This window comes from Lynx rufus, unplaced genomic scaffold (genome assembly GCF_022079265.1).
Source record: "Lynx rufus isolate CCGP_SWC_20201006 ecotype Redwood Valley unplaced genomic scaffold, mLynRuf1.p SCAF_10, whole genome shotgun sequence".
Taxonomy (NCBI): domain Eukaryota; kingdom Metazoa; phylum Chordata; class Mammalia; order Carnivora; family Felidae; genus Lynx; species Lynx rufus.
In genome coordinates, this window is record NW_025814824.1 from 70,007,666 (window position 1) to 70,029,969 (window position 22,304).

A 22,304-nucleotide genomic window follows, 5' to 3' on the forward strand; every position below is an offset into this window, starting at 1 on the left:
GGAGGAAGAACAATTGAAGCCGTGACCTGAAACATAAGTAGGAATTCAGCAAGCACAGAAGTGTAAGGTGTCTGGGCACAGGCAACACCATGAGAGGTGAGTGAGAGCAAAAGATGATTTTGGAGGTAATCAAAATGGTTTGCAAAAAAAAAAAAGAAAAGAAAAAAATGGTTTGCATTGTACCCTGGTGGCAGTAAGAAGTCAGAGAACGTTCTAAGCACAAATATGCAAAACTGGTCATCAAAGTAAAATAATTTGTGGAAAAATTAGCTTGACTTGAAATGTAAGCAGAAGGAAAATCCGTTAATTTATTCATTCCCTGCCTGCTACAGAGGCTAGCCTGTGTCTCTTTAGTCTCAATCTATTTATAGCCGAAATACTATATACATGAGCATGAAGTATAAAAATATTTGCCTTCTTATATACAAGGTGGGTGCCTGCCTACTCCATATCCTTACTACTAAACAACAGCTACAACTTAAAAGGTGTGCACAGGCCATTCTCAGCTGGAAGCAAGCAGAGGGCTTAGTTCTGTCCGAGGCAATCACAGTGAGGTGGAGCCACAGACTTGAACGAGATGACCTGAGTTTGAAGCCTACACCCAACTCTTTCGCTCACTAAATGTCATTTAATCTCTCTACATCTGCAAGAGGATTATTTCTCTTACATTCCTCGGATGCACCTGGTAAACCATGTCACAGAATCTTGATGTTTTCCTTTTTTTTTGTACAGTTCCAGAATTCGAAAGCTCTCTCCCCAGGTGGACTTTCACCCTGATGTGAATTCCAAGGATGGCATTAGAAATCACAGTCTCCAGTCTTGTTTAATCACAAAATCCACAAAGTTGGAGCCAGCTCTAAAGCAACAAGGGGCGGGGATGCAAACCAGAGGACTCCAAAATTCTACAATGCAAATCCATCAGCAATTAACTATATCCATAGACTCTTTTCCTCTGAATGGGCTGTTAGCAGAGACGTTTGGAACAAAGGAACATTTGGGTTCCTCTGAAAAAACAGAATGCATTAAGTCTAGGAATTATTATAAATTATGCTGACTGCTGGTCCAATTTACAAGTCTGAATACTTTGAATGGATAACTCCAGATGAATTCACTTTAGGGGTCATTTCCCATTTTCTAATTAAAGAAAAATGTCATCTTAAAAAGTTTCTACTCCAAATCTCCACAATCTTCAAAAATGTTGATTTATTTTCAAAATGCCTTACATTTTTATTAAGATGCTTTGCCTATTATAATACGTATTTAATCATACACCCAGTGGATGTCAACTCTTGACAATACAATTAGCTGTAACCACAGATGAATACCTTAATTTATAAAATACAGTGATAGAAGAGTCCAAATTCTAATCACTAAGAATGCCCATATTTTTTTTTATCATTAATATAGTTGTACATCTTCAGGTACACTCACAGTTCCTTTTCTAACCTTTCCAAACAGCAATAAAAATATTTTCTTGTAACTACTCCCTGATTGAGAAGAAATTGCAAGTAAGTACGAACCATTTTCTTATCATTGTAACCTTTCCCTTTCTCCCCATCAGCTGTATAAATATCCAAACACATTTATGGAAATTTGAAACTTCTTCTGCCCAAAAGGCTGGTCGTGAACCAGGACCATCCAGTGAAGTTCTCTTTAGTAATGCTTCAGGTAACTCTATTGAGCTGTAGTCGGAAGAGTAAAGGTTGTTTACAGACCCTGTGCCTAGCTCTTTCTCTACCTTGTTATGTGTTATCTGACCAAGTAGCCAAGGCCACATGGCATGGGTGTCACCAAAAAGGCAGCTTTCTTCAAATTCAAATCTCATTCAATACGCTGGCACTAATAAGTTTCATCAAGCCAACTCAGAGATGGTATGAAAGCTGAAATAAGAAAACACATTTGAAAGTGCTTAGAAAAATTTTAAGTAACTACTTTCCAAAAGTATGGGATCAGTATTAAACAATCTTCTTTGATTGGAAAAGAAGCTTGCTCTTTCCTCCAAAAAGCTGAAATCATAGAAGTCTTTTTTTAAATAATAAAAACTAAAATTATACTGCATACTCTTTAGAAATATATTATACTAAAGACTTTCTAATCCATTTAATATGTTGGCTTTGCAGCTGTGGTTAAGGAGTTCCCATCAACAGGTAGAAGGTCAGGGCAACAATGAGAAGCAAACAAAATGGAGAAGAGAAGGTTTGATAGGCAGCCGATGGCATAAAAATGTCTTCATACTTGTAAATACTGACAACACGCTCTGAAGTCGGTGGTGAGTCTATATCATGTCGGGTGATAGAGCCTTTAGGAAAGAAAGCAAAAGGAAGGGGGTAGTCAAAAAAAGCGCACAGATTTAAAATGATGTATGCAAACAACAGAAAAACTAGACAAGTCTTTCGCATTGAATACATAAGCGGGGATTATAAAGATCTGGAACCAGGTATTAGAATTATCATCAGAATTCTCCATAATGTTTGTACATACACAGAAATGGAAAGAACATAAAAAGTAGCTAAATTTACCCCAAAAGGCTGGCTTTCATGAATCCACACCCCCCTACCAGAACAATACCATTGATCTATTGCACCCCACTTTGTTGCTTCTTAGCACTGTATGAATGCCTACTTACAAGGTGTCTGATGAGTTTTATCTTACTAATACCAAGTGAAAAACCGTATTTTGATTTTAAGCAGCAAGAGCTACTATTTGTTCCCTCAAACAGATCTTTTATATAATGGATCATCAACAACTCCTGATCATGTCATACTTGCTTACAGATGGAAGTCTCTTTCATTGTCTGTGGTACAGGAAGTGGTGGCCTGCCCAGGCCAGACCAGAGAGTGTGCGGTGTGCTATGTGTGCATCTGTATGTCTGACAGGCAGAGTGAGGTGAAATAGTAGAGAAAGTAGGAGGATTCAGATACTAAACAAGTGTTTGGACTGGAGACTTTTTTTTTTTTTTTAATCTGGTGAGACATGTAAAGAGAGGAAGGCTGTGTGTATGGGATGCTTAATAAGCTGAAATTGATTCAAAGTGCCTGACCTCCTGAATAAGTCACATGGACCTTGGGTTAAGGAGACTACAGGCATGTGAGTTCAATACAAAGGTATCCTTAGAAATAGGGCTCAGAGGGGCACCTGGGTGGCTCAGTCGGTTAAGTGTCCAACTTCAGCTCAGGTCACGATCTCACGGTCCGTCAGTTTGAGCCCCGCGTCGGGCTGTGGGCTGATGGCTCAGATCCTGGAGACTGCTTCCGATTCTGTGCCTCCCTCTCTCTCTGCCCCTCCCCCATTCATGCTCTGTCTCTCTCTGTCTCAAAAATAAATAAAAACATTAAAAAAAAATTAAAAAAAAAAAGAAATAGGGCTCAGAGTGTTTTTTATTTTTTATTTTTTTTAACGTTTATTTATTTTTGAGACAGAGAGAGACAGAGCATGAATGGGGGAGGGTCAGAGAAAGAGGGAGACACAGAATCCGAAACAGGCTCCAGGCTCTGAGCGGTCAGCACAGAGCCCAACGCGGGGCTCAAAGCCCGACGCGGGGCTCAAACTCACGGACCGCGAGATCGTGACCTGAGCTGAAGTCGGAGGCTTAACCGACTGAGCCACCCAGGCGCCCCAGAGTGAGTGTTTTTTAAAGTCCCATCTGGCAGGGAAGCCCAACAAATTTGACACATTAATTGCCTGCTCCAGGGTCCGTGCTGGCTCCTGTCAACACAAATTCAAACTCCTCAGATTGGCATGGAGATTTTTCATTTTTTCTTAATAAAAAAATTTTTTTAATGTTTATTTTTGAGAGAGTGTGGGTGGGGAAGGGGACAGGGAGAGAGGTAGACAGAGAACCCAAAGCTGGCTCCTCGCTGTCAGCACAAAGCCCGATGTGGGGCTCAAACCCACTCACCATAAGATCACGACCTGAGCTGGAATTGGACACTTAACTGACAGAGCCACCCAGGCACCCTGGGAAATTTTTCTTTCAGCAGATCCCATCACCTCTCCCACCTAACCTACCTCCCTCATTGGTCACATATGATGGGCTCCAAGGTTTAACCATGCACCTCCAGATCAGGCTTCCCTTGAGGGAAACCTAATCCTATATCCCCTTCAAGCCTTAGCTTACAGTGTATCCCCTCTGAGAGACTTTAAGAGAGTGTATAAGATATGATCAATAGAGAGTAATTTAATTCACAGAAGGTGCTCCAGAAACAGGAAAAGCACAAGCCCATATATGGGGTAGGAATATGTCTGTTCTGTTTGAGGACAGAGACAAGAACAATTGTCCTGAGAGGGCTAATCAGGCAACGTGGGATCAGACTTGAGGAGGGCTTAGAATATTAGGCTATTATTCCATTTACGCCAGATGATGACTTTCCAAAGTACAGCACTTTCCAACTTGTAAAGGAGTTTCAAATACTTGTTTTCACTTAATGCTTACAATGATCCTATGAGGTTGGTATTATCATCATCCCCATTTTAGATACAAAGAAATTGGAGTTCAGAATTTAGATAAAGGCTGGGTACAGCTACCAAGAGGGAGAACCCACACTCAAATCTAAAGTTTTAGTTTTCAAATGCTATCATTTTAATGAGTTCATTTCTCCAGGCTAAGATATAATTTATTTCCGTGAGTACTGAAAGTTCTCAAGGATATAACTGCAGACCCATTGTTGGTATCATGGGAAATAAGCAAACGGGGAAGGTGTCACAAATCTGCAGGCATCCAAATGATTTCCCAATTAGAAACAGGCAAAAAAAAGGTATAAACTCTCCAGACTAATCAATGGAAACAACTCGAAGAAGAAGATTAGGCAACAGAGAGCTGACAAGCACACAGTACAGAAAGATGCAATTAATTGCTAGGAGCCAGAATGAGTTCTCCTACAAGCACCATGAACAACTAACTCACTTTCGTTTTTAGGCCGTTAGGCTTGATCAGCCAGGAGGAAGGCTGAAGACACCATGCAACGTGATTTTGGCAGCCTCCAAAAGGTCTCATGATATCCTTGGGTCTTTGTGGGGGATCTGTTGAAGAGCCTTGCCACCCAGAGTGAGGTCATCAATGGACCAGCATCCACTGAGAAGTTTGTTAGAAACACAGAATCTTGGGTCCCACTCCAGACCTACTGAAACTGCATTTTAATGATAGAGCCAGGCAATTCCTGTACATATTAAAATCTGAGGAGCAATGGGCTAAATTACAGGATAATTTGGTGGGTTTGTGACCACCAGAACAGTCATAAAGTGAACACTAATGAGACGCTTGGTGTCAATCTCTAGAAAAGTCTCAAGATGTCCTTTCCTGTTCAATATTTTTTACATTTAGAACATAGGAGCCAAGAGTACTCACTGACTTTGGAGTCAGACAGACCTAGGACTGAATTTTAGTTCCTCCATTAATTAGTTGTATAGCCTTGAGCAAGTTCCTTAATCTCTCCAAAATGAGGATGATGATATCTATACCTTTCAAGGATGTGGTGAGGAGTAAATGAGAATGTTGTGAGAATTTAATACAGCACATACCCCCACATATAGCAGATATATGATCTGTTCCATTAAGCACACAGCTCATCATAAATTACCTTGTACTGTGCTAGCTACGTATGTGTATTAGTTGTCCATTTGTATGTCTGTGTATTTAAGTCCATTACAACTTCCTGAAGGCAGGATCATATCTCCTTTTTCTGTTGTATCATCCAAAGGGCTTATCACTCTCTTGCCCAAAAAATAATGAACACAAGCAAAGCAGTGTCTGGTGTTTAAACAGGATGCCGAAGTGTGAGCTTACCCTGAATGGCTGGACCCCAAGCAAACAGATAATACCAACTCAAATGCAGATCGACAATTGTTTCATCTCTGGGAACGTTCACAGGGCGTTTAAATCTGCAGGTGACCCGATTGTTTTCAAAGACTCCTTCTTCATCTCTGGCAGGGTTTCTCTGAATCTCTTTTGCCCACTGGCCTACATTATAGAAGTGCTGTATGCGGACCCTGCCATTGTCATCATGGACACAGGCCATGACGTCATCACCACCCTAACATGAAAAACAATGGGGGAAGAAGTCAAAGGTGTGTCTTTCACAAACTTTTCTGCTAGAAGGAAATTTCACTCAGATATATCCATTTCATTACCTCTGTAATTTGAAATCCCGCCCAAAAAAACCTATTTTTTTTATTAAAAAAGCTTTAACCAAGTGAGTGAAGTTAGCATTACAATAACTGACATCAAATGCCTCATTATGTGATGTTCAAAGAATACATCTCCAGCTATTTAGTATTCCTGCTGACAACACAAAAGTAACCTAATCATGAGGAAACAATCAAACAAACCCAAACTGAGACTTCTACAAAAAATGATTACAAAAACTATTACAAAAATACTTATAATCTTCACAAGGACCGATGTCATGAAAGACCAAAAAAGAGAAAAAAAAGGCTACGAATTGATTGCAAAATAAAGAAATGCATGACAACTAATAGTGTTCGTAGACAGAATTCTAAGTCATAAAATAAAACTTTCTATAAAGGATAGTATTGCGACAATGGACAACACTGGAAAATGGGCTGTATATTTGATAATACTATCATATTAGTGTTTAACTTCCTGAATTTAATAAATAGATTTAATCTCCAAAGTTTCCAGAAAATAATAAAAATAACAGCAAGTACCAGCAGCAACAGCAGGGCAGTGAGATAAAGCACGTGTGGAAAAGTGACATCATTTGTTAAAAAAAAAAAAAAAAAGAAAAAAGTTTTGGAAGTAGACAGTGGTGATGGTTGTATACTGTGAATATAATTGATGCCACTGAAGTGTACATTTTACAATGGCTCAAAATGGCAGACTTTATGTTATGTACATTTCACCACAATAAAAAAGTTATTTGGTGAATCTGGGTGAAGCAAATGTGTTGCACTATCCTTACAGATTGTCTGTACATTTAAAGTTTTAAAAAACAGGTCCAAAAAATGGGTGGCTCAGTCAGTAGAGCATGAGACTATTAATCTCAGTGTTGTGAGTCTGAGCCCCATATAGGATGTAGAAATTACTTAAAAATAAAATCTTTAGCGGCACCTGGGTGGCTCAGTTGGTTGAGCGTCCGACTCTTAATTTTGGCTCAGGTCGTGATCCCAGGGTTGTGGGACTGAGCCCCATGTTGGGCTCTGCGTTGACCATGCAGCCTGCTTAGGATTCTCTCTTTCTCCGTTCTGTCCCTCCCCCGTTCTCTCCCTCTCTCCCTCTCTTAAATAAACATTAAAACACACACACACACACACACACACACACACACACACACACACCCCAAATCTGAGCACTTCTCACCACTCCCACTGCTCTAACCCTGTCTGAGCTGGCCTTCTCTCATTGCAGGAGCCTCACAACAGGTCAGGTGAAGAGAATAAGGTGGCTCCTATTGATAGAACAGCAGCATGTGCAGAGGTACAGAGGCCCAAGAAAGTCTGGCTGTTGGAAAGCACCCTGGCACAGTGAAATGGCAAATGATAGTGCTACAGAGAAAGGAGGGGAAAAACACAGCAGAGGCACAGAGAGAAGCACAGGTAAGAGACAGACAGCTGCCTGGGATCCTAATGCCCTGCCTGTTCCTGGTCCTGGCTTCTGGTCTTTCTCAGGTCCAGATGTGTTCTTGCCCATGTGTACTATGGAGGAATGAATTGTTAGACTCAATTATTCAATCCCCAGTACTAGTATTACATACCCACACTTTCAAGGGGCCTCTTGGTAAGAGAAGTGAACTCCCCTGTCCCTTCATTCTGGGCTTCACAGTGTGACTTACTCTGGGCATTGAAATGTTAGCAGATGTGATGTAAGCAGAGGTTGGAAGTAAGTTTGGATGGATCATGCCTTTCTGCCTCTGCCAAGAAAACAGCATGCCTTGGTAGCTGCTGATTCCAGAATGATTAGAGAAAACCTGAATCCAACCCACGGACAGGAGCCAAGCCCAGCTGAGCCCTAGCCAAATCACACACATGTGAACGAGAAATAATGCTTATAAACGGTGTAGTTTTGGAGACGCTTCTTGCAATATTATTGCCGTAACAACTAATAAATGCGGGTACCACAAGATACCCTGTATTCTCATAACCAACCCTTTCTTTTGTTTGAGCCAGCTTGAAATTTTTTTTAACTTTCAATCAGAGAGCCATAACTAATACAGTCATTATTATGCTTTGATCGATTTATTTGCTTTGCTTTGAAAAAGGAAATCAAATGCTAGAAATTCACTTCTCACATTTAACAGTGGCATGGGAACCTAGAGAAACGAAACCATGCCCATTCTCTAAAATCTAAAGTAGCACAGCAAACTGAAGGAAAAAAAAATCACCTTTTATCATGATTTGCGTCTTACCATTTTCTTGTCTGAAGAGAATCCAACTGCTACCCAACCATCTGTGTCAGCGCTCAGTTCAAATTCCACATCAGCCCCTATCATCCGGTAGCTAAGGAAGTAGTCACAAGTCTCTGCATTACAGCCTGGTTTGCCATATCTATAGGACATATCAAAACATATCACTACTTCTTCAGCTACTTATTCATAAATACATTAAGAAGTCATCAATGTATTAGGCACACCTCAGCAAGATTATCAGATAAATTAGATCTTTGCTACCAGGAATCTCAAAACCAGTTTCACTCAGGAGAGAACACAGAGAGGATCTAACTGCTCCTTTTTATCCACATACATCCTGAGGGACCAGAGATGGGAAGGGGCTTCCACAGTGAGTCAGTAGGGCCTCCACTCCCAGCCAGTATTCTCGACATTATATTAGAGCTTCTCAGAGACTAGTTATTACTGAATTATTTCTGAATCCCTTCCAGAGGAAAAAAAAATCTGAGTTAATAAACTGTCTTTGTTAATTAAATGTATGCCAGTTCTTCTTTACTTACAAATTCCCATACAACTAAACTAACAAAAATTTACAAATGAAATATAAGTTAAACTACAGAACCAGGAACATTCAAATTCCCAGCATCCGTGTGATAGATAATGCAGTGTTACCGAAGGTGGATTTTGCTTACCTGCATAGGGGTATATTTGACTATACTGTGCAGGGTCTCTTGGTTGAACATGCTCTTACCACTACCACTAAACACAATTCCACTAAACACAATTCCACATTCCTCCACTTTTATCTATTTGAACCGCTGCAAAACCCTTATAAGTACAATACACCAAATGGATACCTCATCTGGTATTCACTGAGCACAAATACATCAATATTTATAAAATCTGCGCTCTGTCAGGCTACCTGATGCTAACACAATTACAAATTTAGGCACTAGAGTATAGGGCAGTATAAACTGGTTATCCAGATAGTCAGATTATGCAGACATTAATCTTTTTAAGGAGCACTATTGAAATGGAAACGCAAATTTAAACTTTCTTACAGAAGACGTGTGGACCCTTTAAGAATCTGAAAGCCCTAGTTGAGGAACATCATTTTTACACCATTTTCACAATAGCAGAAAACTAGCAACGGGTGAGACCACAGAAGCTCAGGTGGGAGGCATGTGAAGAAACAGGGCACAAGGCTGTCAAGTGCTGACTGAGGAGGCAGGGAACACGCCACAAGGCTGGCAGGTACCCTGAGTAGGTGGGAAGACATGTAAGTTTCAAGACCACATGGAATGGGCTGAAAATGCTGAACGGGGGTAAGGAAAGCTAAAGGAGAAATGAATGTGCCAGAAAACAAGTCACCCTGAAGCCAGCAGGTACTGAAATTCCTTCCCTCCTCAAAAATGTCACCCATCACTAGGCTTAATATTGCTGGCCATGTTCCTCAATAATAGTATTATTTGGATTCTTAAAAATTCCTTAGAAATACCTTTGTAATCCAAAGAAAACTCAAAACCCCTTTATTCAATTTTTTCTCCTTGAGCACTGAAGAAAAGAAAAAAAAAATTCAGAACTTCCAGTGCAGTGGCCATCACAACCTTTACTCAAGGACAATTTATCCCAGGAAATAACAAATTCAAAGAGGAGGAGGCTTTTCCAACAACGTGGAGCTGTCTGGATGGGAGGTTCACTGTCTGTATTGGTGTTTGCCAGCTCCCATCATGTCTTGATAGAACACTACTAATAATCACAGAGGGACTCACTAAACCTAAGATAACCAGCTATAATCATCAGTGTTTAATGACTATTTAGTATCACCCAGATATTCCTAAGTCATGAGTCTTTACTTGAAAAGGAACTGGAGGTCTTAGATGTCTATCATTGTCTGTCCCGCTCACAGCCTAATAAGACATAGCCTGTGCCACGATTCTTTTTCATATAGCCAACTGGTTAGGAGTCGATACCTGGGCCAATGGCAGTATGGTCATAAGTGAAAAGCCAGGTCAGAGCGTTCCAGTGCCAAGTAGCATTCTAGAGTTTACGGCGTCTAAGACCGAAAACTGGGGTGCCCACCAGAAACAGGCCACATCCCTGCTGAAGCGGTGAGGGGGTGCAGGCCCTGATTAGAATAAACTGTATGCAATTTAAATACTACCTTGAGAAGTAAATCAGTGTCTTAGCCTTAAAGATATCCAACTCGCAGATCTACCAACCTAAAGCATCCCTTAGTTTTTCCACAGTCATCCACTTTGATTTTGGCAAATGGATCCACGGGAGGAGCAGTAGGGAAAGGGTAACCTAGACGGTGAGAATAAACAATGGTTAGAAAATCCAGTGACAGCTTTTCCAAGGAGACATTTTTCTTTTTAATATATTGACTATTTTCTATCACACGTGTCGAGAAAGGCTTCAGGTCTCAGAAAAGGGCTTTGTTTAAGCCTAATCACCCTCTTCATGATGGTAGGGTGCACAGTACACATCTTTGAGACAGTCTTGCATGTTAACTGAGAATATGTGGCCTTTCCCTCATTTTACAGGCAAGGAACCTGAGTCAGGGGGTGGCATAATTCCATATAACCACTGGCTCATCACAGTCTCTGGGAGTGTGAAAATCAGTTTTCACGCAGCACATGTGCTCGAAGAGAAAAAAAAATCAACAATGAAATATATATTTGATGGTACAGGTTTTCCTTTCCATTTATATCTATACACAATAGTAGGATTTTCCCCTTTCTCTGAACTTCCATTCCTCATTAAGCTGTATAGGACATTTTCATATCTCACTAAATTCTTCAAACAACACCGTTTCTAACAGCTGAGTATCTTTCTTGCAAGATGACTTAACATCATAATGCATTCAACCACACACTGAAGGGCAGCCCTACATTACGCTTCCAGTCTGTGACAGCAAGATTTTTCTCCTCAGCTGTTAACTCCAGGCACACAGGAACCATGTGTGATTCATCTTGTGTTCTCTGTCCAGCATAGTGCTTGGCATTGGATGGTGACCACATGATTGTCAAATGAATAAATAAAATCATCCACAGACATTAAGAAATGTAAATAAATATAAACTTGAGGCTTTGTTTACTTTGTTCCATCAGGTTATGCCTTAGTAAAAAAGCCACCAGGACGCCTGGGTGGCTCAGTTGGTTAAGCATACGACTTTGGCACAGGTCATGATCTCATGGTTTGCGAGTTCAAGCCCCCTGTCGGGCTCTGTGCTGACAGCTCAGAGCCCGGATCCTGCTTCAGATTCTGTGTCTCCCTCTCTCTCTGCCCCTTGCCTGCTCACACTGTCTGTCTCTCTCTCTCTCTCAAAAATAAACATTAAAAAATAAATAAAAATAAAATTAAAAAGCCTCCAGGCCACACTTTCTTGGCACACATCTGTACACCATGGACAGTTCATTTCTATTACCCTAGATCTTGACCACATGCTAAAATACAGCCCTAGCTTTTTGCCATCTTTAAGCAATTGAGCCAAATGCATCAGTTTTCCCACTTTTATGCTTATTTTATGCTCAGTCCTAAATCTATTTTGGTACTATAGACTGAGACCTGCCTTAGATGAGGTGGTTTTTTTTTTCTCTTAACATTTTATTGAGCAACCGCTTAATGCTACAAACTATGTTAAGCATCTGCATATATGTTCTTCTTATTTCTCACTACAATGCTGAGGTTATTTTTTTCTCAGAATACAATACAATGACTACTTACATTTTAAAAATTCTATAGGTAACCGGGACGCCTGGGTGCTCAGTCAGTTAAGCAACTGACTCTTGATTTTGGTTCAGGTCACGATCTCACGTTTGTGAGACAGAACTCTGTGCTGGGCATGGAAGCTGCTTAGGATTCTCTTTCTCCCTCTCTTTCTGCCCTTTCCCTGCTTGCACACACACTCTCCTTCTCTCTCAAAAAAAGTTACTAATAAAAAATAAAAATTCTATAAGTAACTGAAAAAGACAATCTCTTATAATGCTGCTTCTCAGTTTCTCTATATTTTTTTTCCTACTTCCTAGCATCTAGAATAATACACTGGCATTATTTCCAGCTCAATAAATGCCAATTATTATTACTATTGGATTATTATTAAGTTTTGTAAAATACACAGAACCAATACTATTGGGTAAGATCATCTCTAGAAGAATGGGTTTCTTAGTTCTAAATAAGAGCAAGTTTTGAAACAAAACTCACTTATAAATGTACCAAACTACTTTATTACTGTTGGCAAAATGGCTTCTCAGGGCTTTTCTAGCACTAATTTCCTATTATCGTATATGCTTCTAAAACTTGAAATGAGAACTTCTTTTGTCAAATGCATTTGGGCACATTTTTCTCTTGTTTTGTAAGATGTTGTGTAATAATTTGGTTTTTGTCCCTGGTCCCTGGGAAGAGAGGGCTCTAAATCTTTGGGATTCCCTAGCAGGACTGTCTTTGCTATTCATGAGCCCCTTGGGATCACATGATTGGGGTTGGTTACCAGAGGGACCAATCAGGTGATTCGAGGTTTGGGTCTGTAAGACAGCCCCATCCCCAGGGAGGGGTGGGAGGTTGGAGACTGTGTTCAATTATGTAGCCAGTGACTAAATAAATCATGCCTATGTAATAAGACCCCAGTAGAAACCCTAGACACTGAAACTCAGTGCCACTTCCTGGTGGGTGAACAAACTAATATTCAGGAGAGTGACAAGGCCTGATTTCGAAAGAGGGCACAGAAACTGCATTTGGGAGACTCCCAGACTTCACCCTGTGTGTCTTCACCAGCTGTTCCTGAACTGTACCCTTCAGTGTAAGTATAGCACTTTCCTGAACTCTGTGAAACATTCCAGTGAGTTACAGAACCTGAGGTGGTTTGTGGGTGGCCAGCTGATCTAACGTGAGAGCAGTCTTGTTATGGAGCACCCCATTTAAACTGTGTACTCACTCTGGGTTATCTGCACCAGAAATTAATTTCACTAGATTAATTAGTTGGGGTTGGCAGAGCAATATTAAGCACAGCAATATTACAATTTTTTCCTTGAATTTAAATAATCTATTTGGCATAAAATAAGTTTGGACTGTGTGCCAGTATTTAAGCTTTGGTCTCTGAGCTACAACCCAGCCTTCTATAGCCAACTCTATGATGGGCTGAGTGCTCTGCAAACCACATTTCTCCTTTGCCAGCTGGCTAGACTCTGTCAAAAGGAAACACTGGAGGGAGGCTGGGAGGTAGGAGGAAGAAAGAAGACCATTCCTTCCAGTTGACTTGTTGTCCACTACACAAGTCCTCAGTGATTCTACTTCGTCATTGTGGTGACAGATGGTTTCACCTTTTCCAGCTTCTTTCTAGACTCCCATAACCAGCCTCATCATGCCTTCAAAGGAACCATCAGCAGCTGTGCAGAAAGCCCCATTCTCAGAGGCTGGGCTGCATTTCTGGGGATGGTCTCTTGTCTGAGCTTCTAGGTTCTTACAGTCTCAAGCCTTTCTCTTTGTCCCCACCCCTCCCACCACCCCAGGCCCAGGGCTGGTGGCTGCTTCCTGCAGTTACTGTCTCTGTGCTCCTTTTTGCTTCTCCAGTCCCCCAATACCTACTTAGATAATTCCCAGGCTGGGCATACTGTTAAAAAAAAAAAAAAAAAAGGCTTAAATATGGTTTCTGTCTTTCTTTCTGATTGGATCCTGATAGAGACTAAATGGATTAATCCTTGAATACCAATGCAATGTATCTGTAAAGACTGTACCTTATTAGCTGTTATCATCTTGATAACTAGCTAGATAATAGTGTTGTTCAATAGGACATTTTACATGCACTGTACAATTTTACTGGAAAATCATTTTGACTGTAGAATTTTAAGCACATAAGTACACCAAATTAAACTGATGGTATTTCTTTGTTTATGGAACATTCTTATCAGTCTATGCAAAGCCCATCTTAATATTTTCCCTAATCCATTCCTAACACCATTTTCCTCCCCATCTTAGACACTTGGTGTAGTGTATTTCATGTATATCCTTCAGCAAAGGCTGGAGGTTTTCACAAAATGAGAACTCTGACATACATATCTTTAAAAAGCATTATTTTACTTGATAAATTGAAAGCACACATTAGTAATAATGGGTACCCACCAACATGGAGTTGGGGGGTAAGCTTCTCATCTCTTCATAGGGGATGGGCATGCCTGCCCAGGGTAAGGTCCTGCCTTGTTGCAAAAATTCTTTCATATTCCCAACGACACCATCCTGAAAGTCTTTCATGATTACATTATAAATTAATCTCTAAAGTGCCTTCAGCTGAACCTGGATCTAAAGTTGAGGTTCCAGGGCCAATTTTTCACTATGCCAACAGCGCTGTCCTGCCATGCTGTCCACAGCTGCACTGCACTGACCATTCCATGGCCATGCACAAGGTCTGGAAGCCCCCAAGCAGAGCAGACTATCAAGGGCCCACCCAACCTACTAACCACTGTCCACATGTTTATTTTTACATATGTGTTCTCTGGAAAAATAGATAGCTTGTATATGCTTTTAACCCGCATAAATGACACTGTGTGTTAAACCTCATTCTGTTTATTATTTCCCTTTGGAAGTCCATCCCTATATGTCAATGTGAGACATGTTATCACTCCTGACTGAGTAGCATTCCATGATGTACATATAATGGCATTTTCTGAAATAACCTCCGAAGTTTAGACACTGAAATTGCCTTCAGTGTTTGCTTTGTCAAATAATGAAGGAGACAAACTTTCTTACGTGTGTTTCTTGTAGACATACGCAAGAGGTTTTTGTTTTGTTTTAATAAACCATGGAGAGCAATGATTGGGTCCCACCTGTAATTCCACAAAGCTCAATGAGATGAGTATTCAGACTGGGAGCACCAGTTTACAATCCCATCCATAATGCACAAGGTCCCTGTTTCCTCACACCTTTGCCTGTACCTGATGCCATCCAACATTCTCAGGATTTTAATCTGTATTTTCCTAAGTACTAATGGGGTTAAATGTTTCCTCATATCTGTATCAGCTACTTGGGTTTCCTCCTCTATGATGTGTATATGTGAAAATATCTTTGCCTTTTTTTTTTAACCTTGGTTTTCAGTCTTTCTTGTGGACTTTGTGTGTATTCCAGATTACCAGTTTGCTGTTTTCACATGCATTTCTTTCCTTCTCGTCTGTCACCAATCTTACTTTTTTTCTCTGACAGTCTTCCTTGGGCCAAAATCTTTAAATTTGATGTAGTTGAGGAAATAATTTTTCTTCTTTTGATATGTGCTTTTAGAGTCTTGTCTAAGACATTAGCCTCCATTCTAAGGATAGGAAGAGATTTATTTCCCCACACGATTATTTATTGACTTTGTGGTACTGCCTTTCACATTTAGACCTGACCCATTTGGAATTTATTTTTTTATACGATGTGAGGTAAGAAAACAGTTTTATTTTTCTCCCTACATTGAATCAATTTTTCTCAACACCATTTATTAAATAATTCATCTTTCCCCTAGCAACTTATGATGACACCTTTAATAATTTACTGGTTCTCATATGAACATAGGTCTATTTCTGGACATTCTGCTTTGTTTTTAGATTATCTGACTGTTCCTGAGCCAGGACCACACTATATGAATTACTAGGCTTTGTAACGTATCTCAGCAATTCACAGAACTTGATTCTTCCATGTAAAGGATAGATCATAATTTGCCAATTTCTCTCCCCAAATACTGCTGGGCTCTTGTCTGGAATTGCATTAAATGGATAGGTGAATAGGGGGAAAACTGACATCTTTATAATACCAAGTTACTCCTTACAAGATCACGGTATATTTCCCATTTATTCCTATCCTTTATATATCTTAATAGGTCAAAAGTTTTCTCTACACAGGACCAGGGCATTCTTTGTTAGGCAAAATTTGACATTATACAGATTTTTGTTGCTATTTTAAATAATATCTTGTTTTCTTTGACACTTTCTAGCTTATTGTTGCTAAAGAAGAGAGCCTTTGGTTTACATAGGCTGATCTTGTTTATGGTGACCTCATTGCATTCTCTTGATTTATAGATGTTTGTTCTTTCTGATTTTCTATGTAAATACTCATATCAAGAGAGAGAAAACATATATTCACACAAAAACCTGTACACAGATGTTCATGGCAGCATGATTCATAATAGCCAAAAATGGGAAATAACCCAGATATGTATCAATTGATGAATATTTGTGGTTTCCATTCTTGTCTAATTCACAGACACTGTCTGTTTCTTTTCTGCAATCCCTTGAGCCTGTTTTGCCATACTCCACTGGGTGGTTAATGGCTTCTGGTTTGCTATTTATTGCTTCTAATTGACTGCTTGGCTCACAGCCTCAGGTATTAATTTAGTACTTGATTCCTTGAAGTTTTAACCAGAAGCTGTCTGTTCAAGTCTGAGAACTACTGCACCAGCCTCTTTTTCTTTCTGAACTGCCTGAATCATCATTTCTGCTTATCAGAGTCATAATGAAGTAAAAACGTCAAGGGACTTTATATAATGTAAAATATGTAAAGCTCCACACACATAAGAACACCCATTTAGCAAAGCCTTCATCGTGGCACTCCACCATGCAGGAACCTTCAGTTCCCAACTATTCCATCGATCCCGAGCCCCTTTCCTCAGGTTTGCCCACAAAAATACCTCATTCAGCCTGTCCCACTCTATTTCATAGTGCAGGTCAACAGGGACCCTCTGCTTCACCAACAGGCTGTGGACACCCTGCACCACCTTATCCATAAAGTCAATCAAGAAACCTACCTAGTTCTCTGCTACTTTCTAGCTGTGTGAGTTAACTAACATATTTAAATTTTCTGTGGGTCACTTTCCTTAACTCTGAAGTGGGGCTAATAGTAGCGTCTAAGTCAGAGGGTTGCTGTAAGATTTAAAGTTAACATGGAGGGGCACCTGGGTGGCTCAGTCGGTTCAGCGTCCGACTTCAGCTCAGGTCATGATCTCACGGTTCATGAGTTCAAGCCCTGCATCAGGCTCTGTGCTGACAGCTCAGAGCCTGGAGCCTGCTTCTGATTCTGTGTCTCCCTCTCTCTGTCCCTCTCCCCCTCACGCTCTGTCTCTTTCTCTCAAAAATAAATAAACGGTAAAAAATTTTTTTTAAGTTAATATGGATAAGGGAGTTAAGGCAATACCTGGCACACAGTAAGCACTTATTAAAAGTTAGCTCCAATTAGTGTTATTACCAGACTACATTAATGGAGGATATATAGTTAGATCAGATGTAGATTATTTACCTTTAAAGAACATCCAGATTGGTAGGGTGATGAGCAAAGGATCCACACACAATACATGGTACAGGTAGGAAGAATATAGGCAGATGAAGGAATTTGTGCCCTTTTCCCCGATCTCTGTCCTCTCTACTGTCTTACTAGCTCTTACCAAGTAGGAAAAACTGTGGTCAGAATTCAATGGTCAGAAACTCATTGATTGGGCCACATTTTACAAGTGGTCACATCACTATGCCTTAAAGATAAGCAACCATGCATATGTTTCCTCTTTTCCTTCCAAGGCAGGGAATGGCCCCAAGGGCAAGCCAGCTACCACTATTCATATGGCTGGCAGTAAGACTTCAGGCCCTGCAGATCTTTCTGGCAACGAGACGAGAGCAGGAGGCTTTACTTGGGACTTAACGCTAAGCTAACAACACCCAACTAAGTTTTTTCAGAGAACCCTCAGAATAGGATTTTTGTCCATAATCATGAGGTGATCTGTTTTACATTCTGTTGTTCTGCACATATAGATTCTGCCTTAAGAACCTCAAGAGGAAAGGGTATGAGTGGTAGAATTCAAGCACCAAGGCCCTATCGAAACTCCTGATCACAGAGAATAAAAAGGGTCAATGGTGGGGTTAGATTGTATGATACGAGAGAATATCCTCACTCGGTGGCAGAGGGTGGGAGAAGGAGAAAATCATGGAAGGCTCCCTGAAAGAGGTGGCAGTGGAGGAGTTAGGAATGTAAGGATTAGTTGTATAGGCTAAGACCATGGGAATCCCTATGAATTCTGAGAACTAGCATAATAAAACCAAAACAAATTAAATTTTAAAAAATGAACAGTTAGGAGGCAATTAAAGATCCCAAATCAGCCAGTTTTCAGCCTCTGGCTTTGGGGGTCTTGGACTATCTGGACACTGGAGAAATGGTTTCTAGACAAGGTTTCAGTGACTCCTCCATCCCCATGATTCTAATTGCCTTTTTCTGATATCACACTACCAGGTCATGTTTTCATTGAAAACTCAGTTAGTTGGCTACTTTGAACCAGAGAAGAGAGTACCCTGCAGAGAGGAAACAGGAACCCCTATCACTAGATTTGTACTGATAGGAAGAGTAGTTTAAAGGCACTATTTCTAGCTCTTCACTTGTCACTTCCTTCAAAATCAATCAGCAACCCCCCACCCCCCCACCTCCTTCTCCACTGAATTCATCCCAGGAAAATTCACCTCTCATTTCCTGAATCCATCAACTATTTTGCACCTTCATGCTATGGGGCCCCACGACAGCATAGGACACTGCTTCCTGACATCTTCTTTCCCTTCGCTTTCTGGGTTAGGACATCCACCTGGAACATTTCCTGCTTCTGCTTCTCCCTCTCAGGCAGTCCCCAAAGGCAATGTCACTGGTTATTTCGAGGAATCTTGAGAAAGCCTGTATTCAGGACCCATAGGGCTAAAACAGAGGCCCAGAGATTTCTGGTGGAGGTGCTGCCCCTGAGAGGCTCAGCCCACAAATGTCCCCACTAGCACCCGCCAGATGGCTGTAGGACTGCATCCGAAGATGCGCGAGACTACTGGAGAGAGAAGAAGACAGTAAAAGCCCAGGGTGAGCAAAGGGGAGGAGTAAGAGATGGCTGTAAAATGAAACTGGGCCAAACAGAAAACTCCAGATAAAGGAGTTGAAGCTTCATCTAATGAGCAGGTTGGAACCATCATGGATTTCTGGGGGTTAGAGCCAAGCTTCAGACTGTATGTGCAGAATGGGTGACAAAGGGAAGCAGACAAAGTAGGGATGTCTACACACATCGCATGCCCTGCTGCCCCTGCGGGGTCACCTCACCTAAAAGCCCTTCCTTTTCTGTCTCACCAAAGTCTTTCGTGCGTCCTAGCTCAACTCTAGAAAATCTTCCTTGTGGCCTTAGCTGCCTGATGTCCATGTTCATAAACCGTCTGGACTCCACAGTTTCATTCCCTCTGTATATACAAACTGACATACAGCGTCTGCCCCTGCTCTCCTCCATTTGTGCCCAGTGAGAATATGAGCTCTCGTGTGCCATGTGTGAGTCACCTGGCAGTGTGCTGGGCTGACTACCAACAGAATAAATATGTATTAGATGCTTTCAGAAACAGATGGGCTTTGAAATGTTTATTCTTTTCCAGAGTGATAGATGCTGCTTCCGCTTGCCATCCTCCCACTGCCCCTCTCTCTCCTTCCCCGCCCCCCCCCCTCAGCCATATGGCTGCCCAGGTAGAAGACTACATTTCCCAGCCTCTCTTGCAGCTAGGTCATGTAATTACGTTCTTGCCGAAGGAATGAAGGAACGTGAGCAGCAGTCATCTGTGCAAGCAGACTGAAAGGTAACTGCTTGTCCCGAACCTCCTCTCTTTCTCCTTTCCTCAAGCTTGAACGAGGACATGTAAGAAACCCAACTTCTACCACACCGATGAGGACAAAGCTTTGCTGGAAGGTGGAACAAGATGGAAGGGGTGTAGGTTGCTGAATGTCTTTATGGAACAGAGCTGTCCCACCTGCCCAGACCAGTCAGACTCATGTGAGGAAAAAAACAAAGTATCTTACTTAAGCCACTATATGTAGGTGTCTCTGTTTTAGCACCTGAACCTCTACCCAACTATTTCCCCAAATCCATTCTTTCCATTTTGATACAGTAATTCCACTTTTTTAACTGGGCATCTTACTTCTCAGCTAAAAGGCCACCTTTCCCAGCCTCCTTTGAATTTGCATGTGACCACATGACTAAACTGTGGCCAATGAAGGTAATCAGTGACCTTCTTCCCACTGCCTAGAAAGTGAATGTAATGGCTGGAGATCAAGCAGCCATTTGGGACCATGAAGTTACATGCTAAGAATCGTGAAGAAACAGAAGACCAGGATCCAGTGTCTCTGATGAGCACAGAGCTTCCGATACCAGCCCAGACCGCCTACTTCTAGATTTCTTCACATGACAGAGAAACTTCTATCTTATTGAAGCTATTAGTGAGTGCTTGTTGTATGCAGCTGAACCGAATCCTACATAGCCAACATACCCAGCATCATATCAGTTGCAGGGACATTTCAACCCCAATTTTATTCTTGCATATCCCTCTTAGCAGAAGAAAAGGAAAATCACTACTTTCTAAATTGCAGCAGTTAAGAGGCCAGTTTCTATTTCTTCTGCACAGAATCAGCTTGGCTTTTGTGTTCACTGAAGCAACACCACAGGGAGGTCTCTGGCTGACCAACCCCCTAGTCTCTGGGCCCAGCAGCCCCCAACAATGGTGGCTCACACTAGGGGACCCTAACGTGTGTGGTAACAGAAAAGAACTGGGACGAAAGTGGGGAAGGAGCTATGCCCCAGCTCTGATGGCAGGGCAGTGAGCAGGAACAGAACGCCGGTAGGTTGGGGCCCTAGTCACCGCAAATTTAGGTCAATACAAATAGGGAGAAAATAAGGCATCACTTTAAACTGTGATTTCTGCTCCCCACCAGCTTCCCTGCTCTCACACACCCCAGGCCAGATGGCGGCCTCCTCCCCTACCACCCGTTACCCCAACCTCGGACAGAGAAAGTGGAGGCCACCCGCTGAGAACTGGGGAGCCTAGGCTCAGCCCCACCGCTCCGCAGCCTCGCAGACCTCTGCTGACCACCTCCCTCTCCTGGCCCGTAAAGCAGGAGGCGGGTGGAAGGGGCTGACGGCTCTTCGTGTGCCTCCTGCAGGCCGGCGGGGGTCTGAGTAGTGCACTCCCCACCCCGGTCCCCGCGGTCCCAGAGCTGCCTCCATTCGCATCCTTACCAAATCGCCCCCTCGGTCCCCCACCCCCACCCCCACCCCGCGTCTCCCAGCCGAAGCCCCTCACCCTCCTCGGACAGGTAGCGCAGGTCGTAGAACTCCCCGGCGAAGGTGCCGTAGGAGGAGTCGTGGCGCGGCACCGCCTCGTCTGCACCGGCGTCCCCCCGCGCTCGGCCCCGGGGTCCCCGGCCCCCAGGGCCCGCGCCGTCGTCCGCGGGGCTGGCGGCGCAGGTGGCGGGCCCGGCCAGCAGCAGCAAGACCAGCGGCACCCAGGCCCCCGGGCGCTGCCGGGGCGGCTGTGCCATCGCTGCGCACGGATCCCGAAGCCAGGCCGCTCCGGCCGCAGCGGGGGCGCCGCGGGCGCCGGGCCGGGACTGCGCAGCCGCTGCCGCCGCCAGCACGCGCCCGCCTCCGCCCGCATCCCGCGCAGCAGCGCGGCCGCGCTCCCCGCCAGCCTCCTCGCGCCCCGCTCGTCGCTCTGCGCATCCTCCAGCGGGCGCGAAGCCTTGGTCCTGCCTCCTAGCATCTCCTCCCGGCTCGGACCCTCTCCTAGCAGCTTGTCTTCCTCCGCCCTTTATGCCAGTCTCCCCATCTCCCCTTCCTCCCTCCACGAATCCCCAACCCCCGCCACACACACAGATTTGGCCCTTCTAGACCCTTGCTTCTGTGCGGTCCGCGGGTGTGCAGCATGGGCATCCCAGAAAGCTCGCTAGCATCACCAATCCCAAGCCTCACCGCAGAATCATGAGTCAGGATGTGCGTTTTACCAAGATCCCCAGAGAGCTCAGTGCACATCCAAATTTTAGAAGTGCTCCCCGGAGAGTGTACCTTGGACACACCTTGCCAGAATTCCTGCCCTCCCCCATCATCTTATTCCAGCACTTTTTGTTTTATATGAAGCACTTACTATGCCCATTATTTCTTGGGATCATATCAGAAGG

At 42.7% G+C, this 22,304-nt stretch overlaps 1 protein-coding gene across 1 annotated transcript; it reads right to left on the minus strand.

Annotated features, from left to right (window-relative positions):
• Nucleotides 1-2,126: 2,126 nt before the first annotated feature.
• On the minus strand, nt 2,127-21,765 carry FRRS1L (ferric chelate reductase 1 like). Its single transcript, XM_047099466.1, has 5 exons — nt 21,431-21,765; nt 10,562-10,646; nt 8,361-8,499; nt 5,783-6,029; nt 2,127-2,299 (listed from the first exon to the last, which is right to left on the minus strand). Exons 1-5 carry the CDS (start codon nt 21,666-21,668, stop codon nt 2,127-2,129), a joined length of 882 nt encoding a protein of 293 aa, XP_046955422.1. The 5' UTR covers nt 21,669-21,765.
• Nucleotides 21,766-22,304: the final 539 nt, after the last annotated feature.

Excerpts from the sequence above, each read along its gene's own strand:
- FRRS1L (XM_047099466.1), bottom strand. The coding sequence starts at position 21,668 with ATGGCACAGCCGCCCCGGCAGCGCCCGGGGGCCTGGGTGCCGCTGGTC. Across the intron at positions 10,647-21,430 it reads GCGCTACCTGTCCGAGGAGG|GTTACCCTTTCCCTACTGCT; the intron begins GTGAGGGGCTTC and ends CTCACCGTCTAG. Across the intron at positions 8,500-10,561 it reads AAAACTAAGGGATGCTTTAG|ATATGGCAAACCAGGCTGTA; the intron begins GTTGGTAGATCT and ends TATGTCCTATAG.